Source organism: Lolium rigidum, chromosome 4 (genome assembly GCF_022539505.1).
Source record: "Lolium rigidum isolate FL_2022 chromosome 4, APGP_CSIRO_Lrig_0.1, whole genome shotgun sequence".
NCBI lineage: Eukaryota > Viridiplantae > Streptophyta > Magnoliopsida > Poales > Poaceae > Lolium > Lolium rigidum.
The window spans coordinates 255394612-255403330 of record NC_061511.1 but is presented as its reverse complement, the minus strand read 5'-3'; the positions used below and the strand labels follow the sequence as shown (position 1 = coordinate 255403330).

General features: G+C 39.3%; 2 protein-coding genes across 2 annotated transcripts in view; both read left to right on the top strand.

Moving 5' to 3' along the window:
- The first annotated feature begins 2702 nt into the window (after positions 1-2702).
- Positions 2703-5439, top strand: LOC124707544 (solute carrier family 35 member F1-like). Its single transcript, XM_047239208.1, has 11 exons — positions 2703-2857; positions 3039-3133; positions 3231-3288; positions 3374-3568; positions 3909-3988; positions 4077-4159; positions 4328-4379; positions 4464-4532; positions 4751-4837; positions 4917-4981; positions 5074-5439. The coding sequence occupies exons 1-11, from the start codon at positions 2743-2745 to the stop codon at positions 5219-5221; spliced, it is 1047 nt and encodes a 348-aa protein (XP_047095164.1). The 5' UTR covers positions 2703-2742; the 3' UTR covers positions 5222-5439.
- A 1943-nt stretch (positions 5440-7382) lies between these two features.
- The window catches only part of LOC124648611 (solute carrier family 35 member F2-like), a 5173-nt gene continuing 3836 nt past the window's right edge, over positions 7383-8719 (top strand). The window contains exons 1-5 of the mRNA XM_047188338.1: positions 7383-7567; positions 7664-7758; positions 7844-7901; positions 7994-8188; positions 8593-8717. Of these exons, the coding sequence (XP_047044294.1) occupies positions 7456-7567; positions 7664-7758; positions 7844-7901; positions 7994-8188; positions 8593-8717 (585 nt within the window). The 5' untranslated portion in view covers positions 7383-7455. The remainder of the gene's footprint in view (positions 7568-7663; positions 7759-7843; positions 7902-7993; positions 8189-8592; positions 8718-8719) is intronic.

Below are 8719 nucleotides of genomic sequence, written 5' to 3'. Positions count from 1 at the left end.
TATCTTAGGCATATCGTCGCCCCTGTCCTATCGGAATGCCTGCTGATAATTTCAGCTCTGCCGATACTTTCACACTCTCACTCAAGTGACAAGCATCCTTTGCCTCTTTCCCATTTTCTCTACAAATACTTCAGCTTAGCAACTTTTAATGTTGATATCCTTTTGTGTTTACAGCATGCACCTATTTGAAAAGGCTGTTACGGTTTGTTTGAAATGATATGGTATGATTTTACAAATATTATTGAGAATTGAGAAAGGATTATATTTCACCATTAGCTTCCTGAAATGAAACTTAGTAATGTGAGAGAAGAAGCCAACTTATTGGCTCTTTATCAGCTTGCCAAGATAACAATGTGATTTAAAATTCAAGGTGAAGTTTTTGATTGAGTGATGTTCGTATCGTCTATCTATTACATGAAGCATGAAAATATGATGTGTGTAAAGTGTTGCTACTGTTGAAAGTATGGGGATAAATCACCCTGTTTTCCAGATTATATTAGCCGGTGCGTAGATAATATGTGCCGGTGTCATTTTACCTTTGATTGTTTTCACTACATGGAAAAGGTAGTAATTGTACTATTGCTGCAAGCCTTGGGTGCAGTGCTTTCACATATTTGTGTAGGATATATGGATTTTATTAAATGAGCTAATTAATTCAGTTTCATCTAATATCTGTCTCCTATGTAATTAGAATATATATCAACGATTTTGTATTGGTGCATCAGCATCATCCACATGAAAAGTTTATTCTGACATCTACTTTAGGATGTGTGAGATTTGCTATGGACGATAAGGAATAATTTCCAATCATTTTAGTGTTGCAACCACCAATGTTCTGAAACTGATAGCTTAAAATCTGAGACTTGAGTTAAGAAATAAAATCAAATATCCCTTATATATTATATATGAGTGTACCGATAAAACTTTTCATGACATAATAGTAGTGGTAGTGAGCAATGATTAATGTTTTCTAGCTTCCAATTGTCATTGAATAAGAACATCAGTTTTATATTGGCAGCAGATGCACATCCTGATTGGTCATTCAACCTTAATTTGCAGTTCACTGCCATGAACCCAACAATGATAAGGCAAATCAGTAGATAGTGTATGAGTGTACTAATCAGTATACAAGCTTGACTACCATGGTCACTGTCATGGACTGAGTTTCTCAACTGTAAGTGCGATGTGATTCCCTAGCAGAGAGGAGGATGAAATGTGGAGCAGCTTGGTGGGCACCGAAGCAACAAGCGTTGGTTGCCTTCAGCGGTGATAGCTACAGAACCGTGCCCTTCTCCTCTTGTTTCGAAGATGTGTAGTCCAGCAGAGTATAGAGATATGTTATTCACTTCTCAGCGGATTATCTCTACATGGCTTTAATTGTTAACTGAAACTTTCTATTTGTACCCGTGTGAGATTTAAGAAGAAAACGGGGAAGCAAAGGATTCAGTTCTACTCTAATTACTAAGGCATGTCAGCATGCATTCTATTTCTATGGTTCTGATTAATTAGTATTGGGATGTTTGATGTTCATACCATTTTTTTTCAAAATCTCCGGTTGACATAGGAATAGCAATATAGAGTTTTATCTTCCTTCCAGGTTTTAATGCAAGTGTGAATAAAACCATCCCTTTTGTTATTTTGGCATTGTCAATCTTCAGAGTATACTGTATTTTACATGGCTGGAAGATTGAGTGTCATTAATACTAGCATATAATCCGTGCATTGCTCCGACCACATTAAATCCAGTATAATTACATTGCCATTAGTTAGTGCAAACTGTCATGCTTATGAGTTTGTTAACGCATCTCTCTCTCACAGGACTCCAGCATTGTGATGACAACATCAAACGAATGGGTCAAGTAGAAGCTTCACTATAATTGTGCATAAACTTGATGTACTACTGTTAGATCCATATAGCACCTTGAACATCTGTATACATTGTTATGCACACCAACGGTGGTTGTATACGTTGTTATGCACACCAACAATGATTGTATCGTTGTTTATCATTTTACCGATTATTGTACACCATTTGTTTGTTCCATCTCTATCTCCTCTGTTTCTCTTCTTCTATTAGCAACCGACATGCTGAAGCTACGAGACCAGTAGTGAAACAAATAATTAAGTCTCATTATTAGGAGATCCAAAAAAGTTACATCATACATCGTAAGAATAAATTTATTTATCTTAATTGTTTCCAAGTAAAACTTAAACAATATATTATGATATTATCAATATTTGTATCATAGTTATATGAAATAAATATTGGCATTAACTCCACGGGGTCGTGCGCCAAGGCGCACATCTAAATCTAGTTATCAGTTATGGCCGCCCGTCCATCAGGTCCAGGCGGGCCTACAAATTATATGCCGACAGGTCAGGTCGTGAGACATGAGATCTTTACCGAATAACTAGATCCATAAATCAATGCACTGGCCCACATGGCTCCCATGCTGCTTGCAACTTTCTTTTTTGGGAGGAACATGCTAATCTCAACTAACATTAGTTTACTGTAGGAGCCCAGCTAGCCTTGGCTTAGATTATCACACGGGATATCTTCTCAAATATAAATAGGTAGTTTAACCTGCATTTTCATACATTTATGGTTATATCTGAAACAAAATATCTATTAAATAAAAAAATCGTACCGTGGACATAAAAATGGACACCTCAGCCATCTGCCCGCCCCAGTCTACCTTCAGGCTTGCGTGAGCCGTGGTCAGGGCCTGGCCGTGGTCGACCATGGAGATCAAGACCAAGAACGCAAGGGGCCTGCTGCTCGTCCTCTTCCTCGGCCAGCTTGTGGCCTTCTCCCTCGCCGCCGGCAACTTCGCCTCCTCCCTCGTTGCTAATCTTGGTACCCACTCTTCTCCTTAGCCTAAATTACAGAATCAAACTTATATATATCATTTCAAATGGCAGATGTCAATCTCTGTAAGAATTGCTCATGTTCGGCATTACTCTAGTCTATATAAGAGAAATTATCATTTCATAAAGCAGGAGATACAATATGATTTCACTTATGTATGTTTATGCAGGAGTTAATGCACCACTCACACAATCATTCTTCGTATACCTCCTCTTGACCTTAGTTTATGTACCAATCCTCTTCCATCGACGACAGAAGCCGCGGGTGAGCATAGCAGTATGAAAATCATTGATGGAACTTACCTGATGTGGTGTCACACCTCAAGCTGTTGCCTTTTGGGCGCTCCTGTTTTGTCTTGCAGATACCTTGGTATTGGTACTTAGCAATAGCTTTCATTGATGTCCAGGGGAACTATCTGTGTAAGTACAAGCAATACACATTTTATCAGTGAGACACTAAATGCAGTCCTTGCCCCTGAGGATGGACCTGAAACTTGTGTTGCAGTTGTAGAGGCGTACCAGTATTCATCCATCACCAGCATAACGTTGCTGGATTGTTGGACTGTTGTATGGGTCATAATACTCACCTGGTACGTACTAGGCACGAGATACTCTTTCTGGCAATTCCTGGGGGCAGGGACCTGCGTGGCAGGGCTATGTCTTGTGCTCATTTCAGATGCAAGATCTCCAGATGTGCAAGGTAAGGAAGTAACTAGTTTTGATTTAAAATGACAGGTAAGTAAATTAGGATGTCTGTTAAGTACAAGAATAAAAATCAGTGAGAAACTAAGGATAGGGCAGGCACAGGATGAAGTCCTTCACAGTATGTCTTTTCCTTTAGAAGAAATCATGATATTACAATAGTGTAGGAGATCAATTTACTGCTGAACAAGATGGAAAATTGGAACTAGAACAGGTACAGATGTACTCAATTCAAAAAACCAAATTTTATTAATCCTCCAAGCTAAAATTGTTTCCACAGTTTCTACGGCAGAGATCAGATTTAACAGGTTACAAAAACCTATATTATTTATCTGCAGATCCAGGTAAAATACCACTTCTAGGGGACGCACTTGTGATTGCCGGGACAGTTTGTTATGCTTTTGCCAATATTGGACAGGTCAGTGATCTATTATATTTATCCTGCTACTGTCAGGAATATTTTCTCAAAAATGATAATATGCATACTACTTTCCTTGATTATGTAGGAATACTGTGTCAAGAAGAACGACCGAGTGGAACTTGTCGCGATGCTTGGACTATGTGGGGTGCTTGTCACTGGAGTTCAGATGTATCCTCTCCACGGTTGGTTAATAACTGCAGACCAGCAAAGGAAATCATCATGATCCATTGATATTGCCATCTATAAAATTTGCTCTCGCTCTTGCATAGTTAAAAAGCATTAGGTTTCTTTCTGGAGCAAATATTCATGTTACCATTTAACCTGACAAAACATCAGACTTATATTTGAAAGGAAGAACCTAGAAGCAGTTGTCTGGTCTCCAACAATGGTACCAAACTATAATTTTATCTGCGATACACTTTTTTGAATTGTCATACAGGAAACTCACTTCTGCAAACTATTTTTTTTCCAGATAAGTTTGTTCGCCGGATATGCAGCTGCAACATTTATGTTCTACAACATTACTCCTTTTGTCCTTAAGGTTAAGATCCCTCTAACATGCTAAGCTGTTAATAAGCTACAGAAGTAGGGAGCAGAGAAAATGGTCCCATCAAGTGGTTATGAATTATCTGAATAAACTAAGTATAAAATACGTTATTTGGGTAATATTAGCTCACCATGAAGTATCAGGTGGAAGGCTTGTTTCATTTATCATTTCCAAAGTAGTTTAGCTCTTTCTGATGACCATAACTCTTGCAGCTGAGTGGATCAACGTTGTTTAACCTTTCACTCTTAACATCAGACATGTGGGCAGTCGCCATTCGAGTATTTTTGTATCACCAACAGGTTACAATTTCTAACTGAGCATAGCACCAGATCGTAATAATTGCACCGTATGCTCACATGATTTGGGTGCAACATACAGGTAAACTGGCTGTACTATCTAGCATTCGCAGTTGTGGTCATTGGACTGATCATCTACTCACTGAAGTAAGTTTATTCAAGCCGTTCCAGATCAATCTGCACCTATGAAGAAATGTCACTCTCCCCAGAAACCTAACAAACCTTTGTAATATATGAAGTGAGAGTTCTTCAGGCGATGGAACAGCTGAAAGTACAGAAGCTGTAGCTCAATATCAACAACTTCCAAGTGAGGATAACTCAAAAGGAAGTTGTTCTAATTTGGACAGTCAAGAAAGGAAGCAACAGGAGGAAGCTCACATCTGTTAGTGGGATCTACATATAAGCAACCTCCCTGATAAATATGGCAAAATAAAATGTGCTTAGTGTACAATCTTGTGTGGTTCATGTATACGCATAATTGATACTGCTTCAAGCCAAGATTATTTTGTTTTAGCATAGCATCAGTAATTTTTTTTTTTGTAAGAAATAGTCCTGTAAATAGTGCATCTTGGCAACAAAGGAATCAAAAGGAACTTCTGGACTAAGGAATTGAACACCACCACGGCTGGTTTGTGTAAGTACTAGCAGAGTAGTAATAGAGATCAAATAGAAAGAAACCTAATAATAATATAAGGTGAAGTTCCAGCATTCACTTACTAAAACTTCTTCATGAATTGTCGGTCATACACAAAAAATCCTCATTGGTCCTCCATGGGAATCAAAGTAGCATCAACCAAACCAAGAGAACGGAAAAAGAGTAAACAGTGCACAAATCGAAAATGAGCTGCAACAACAATTTTCTTATTGAGCTTGCGCTTTCACATGCTTTGAAGTAAGTCCGGCTGCTCATCAGCAACTCCATGTTGAGACTTCTATCGTGTTTAGGGATGAGGAGAAGTTTGACTGATATATATCATATTGGGTGGCAAAAGAGCTATGCCATCTGCAGATATATAGGGTTTTCTTTCATCTAACAAACTGTTGTTTCCACTAACTTTTTGTACTCTGTAATGGAATGATAAGTTGTAGCAGTCCGCTTGCGCACCTCAGACATCAGTTTGCCGTAATGCATCTTGGAGCCTCTATCCAGAGTTTAAAAATCCATAGTACGGGCTTTCATTTGTTAGCATCAGCTGTACAACTTGAAACATGACATCAACGTCAAGTTCCAGTCAGAAATTTTATCCAACCTAGCAACCATCTCTCGTCACTTCCATTGCCTGTAATCACGTTATGGGAGACACGGATCAGGCTGGCGTCGCTCAAATTTACCGGAGAGATAAAGAGAGATGTTGAAATGCCTCGAACCATCAACATTGCCTCTGCCGTGCCGTTTGTGCGAAGTTTTCTTACATTGTTGTTCTGGACGTGGTGACATTGCTCTGTGTGCGTGTGTGAAACGCATGTACCTCCATTCATGCTAGACTTTGTCAGGGTCACTTTCATCAGCCGTACTTGCAAATCTGTAGCATCACAGGGTAATCTTTTTGAGCTTTCAGTTGCTCGGTAGCTTGGCTCATTTACCTTTCTAATTCATGATCTTTCTACATGCTGCAGCTGATCTGGACATCACAACATTTATTTTTCTAGAAAATAAAAACAAAATATTTCCTACCGTTTCAATATTTGACATGCACTTCATATTAAGCGGTGGGACCATACCCTGATCTAAGAAGAACCATGTACATGTAGAAGACACCCGAGCCAACCACTATCAGTCCAGTATTACACTTACCTTATATTATTACGATTATTGTCTATGAAGCGACCGGACAAGCTTGCTGAGCTAAGAATTCTATTTGCTTTTTTCTTGCAGAAAATATCCGAAAATCAATTAGCCACCAGCTATGCTCACGAGTCACGCCATGGTGTATTCGAGGTCGGCATTACCAACAACTGTCGGTCCAGTATTACACCTTGTATTTTTTCTGCAAAAAAAAGAATACTTTGTATCTCCATTCATGCTACACTTTATTACAGCCATTTTCATCAGTTATATTTTCAAATCTGCAGCATCACACGGTAAATACTTTTGATCTTTCAGTTGCTCGGTAGCTTGGCTCATTTGCCTTGGTAATTCTTGATCTTTCTAGCGGCTGCAGCTGATCTAATATCAAAACATTTCTTTTTCCAGAAAAGAAAAACAAAATATTTCCTAAGGATTCAACATTTGACATGCATTTCCTATAAAGCGGTGGGGTGTACCACTGATCTAAGAAGAACCATATATATGCCTGTACACATGTAACAGAAGACACCAAGAGCCAACCACTACCAGCCCAGTATTACACTTACCTTACGATTGTGTATGAAGCGGCCAGACAAGCTTGCTGAGCTAAGAAATCTATTTTCTTTTTTATTGCGGAAAATATCCAAAAATCAATTTAGCACCAGCTATGATCAGAGCATGGTGTATTCCAGGTCAGCAGTACCTTGTATCATAAAAGGGCAGGGAGTCTTTTTTTCATCAAGACCACAGAACGCTGAGAGGACGGCGTGTACCTTATTTTGCTGATCTAGCTCTCACTCACCACACGCAAGGTTTCCTTGGCCTTGTCTCCATGGAAATCAAGGGGGGCACATGGAGGATGCTGTTCCTTCTCCTCCTTGGACAGCTAGTCTCCTTCTCCCTGGCAATCTGCAACTTCATCACTTCTGTTATTTCTAATCACGGTAACGAAGTACTCATCTTCCTCACAGGGTTAATCCATCGCACCGCCACTTCGTACAAGATGATAAAAAATCTTTGATCCCACCTTTCACTTGCAGGAGTTGATGCACCACTGACGCAGTCGTTCTTCTCGTACATGCTGTTGGCGCTGGTTTATGGACCAATTCTCCTGCATCGACGACAAACGTTACTGGTGACAATAGCTACACAAATGATGAATTTTGGAAGGTTACCAATGGTTCATGTATGGATCACTGGTTTCTTTCTCATCTTTGCAGATACCGTGGTACTGGTACCTCCTGTTGGTCCTTATCGATGTCGCAGGAAACTGTCTTAGTATGTAAACCATGCATGAAATAAGTTGAAAACTCTGAATCACCAATCGGCTGTAGTGTAGATATGTCATCGCTGTTTACCTCATGTTGCAGCTATCAAGGCGTACCAATACTCATACATCACCAGCATAACCTTGTTGAGCTGCTGCACCATTCCATGGGTCATGATCCTTACCAGGTTTGCACTAGGCGCAAGATATTCTTTCTGGCAATTTGTAGGAGCAGGAACCTCGGTGGCAGGACTTGCCGTGGCAATTCTGTCAGATTCCGATTCTCCAGATGTGCAAGGTAAGTACCTAGGGATCAGAGTGTCAATTACAATTCAAGGATATATTTACGCAACAGACCATTTATTTAGTAGACAAGTACGCCAACAAAACTTCCTGATACAAGATGACAAGAAAAAACAGAATATGTATGGTAGATTTTTTTGATAAGCGGCAATATATATCGAACTAATACCAATTACAACCGGTCTCTGCAACAACAAAATGTCAAGAAACTAGTCGAGACATCGATGATGCACACAACCAAAAATATAAAAATAACATGTCACCCACTTGGGTAAAAAAGCACATTTAGCAACCTCATGAGGAGGAAACGTATTTGTATTAAAAAAGAGCATGTCTGGTTACTATAGCAAAGTTAACATGAAAATCAAAATATTTAAATAATGACTCAGTTTTTTGCAGATGTTAGTAAAATACCACTTTTGGGGGATGCCATTGCCATTGCCGGGACACTTTGTTTTGCCTTTAGCAATGTCGGAGAGGTTGTTAAATCACATTCCATAATTTCTTCCATCGCCAATAGCAATGT

Bases quoted from the DNA above. Each gene is read 5' to 3' on its own strand.
- LOC124707544 (XM_047239208.1), top strand. From the start codon at position 2,743: ATGGAGATCAAGACCAAGAACGCAAGGGGCCTGCTGCTCGTCCTCTTC. The intron at 3,569-3,908 runs GTAAGGAAGTAA...ATTTATCTGCAG, and splicing joins AAGATCTCCAGATGTGCAAG to ATCCAGGTAAAATACCACTT. The intron at 4,838-4,916 runs GTTACAATTTCT...TGCAACATACAG, and splicing joins TATTTTTGTATCACCAACAG to GTAAACTGGCTGTACTATCT.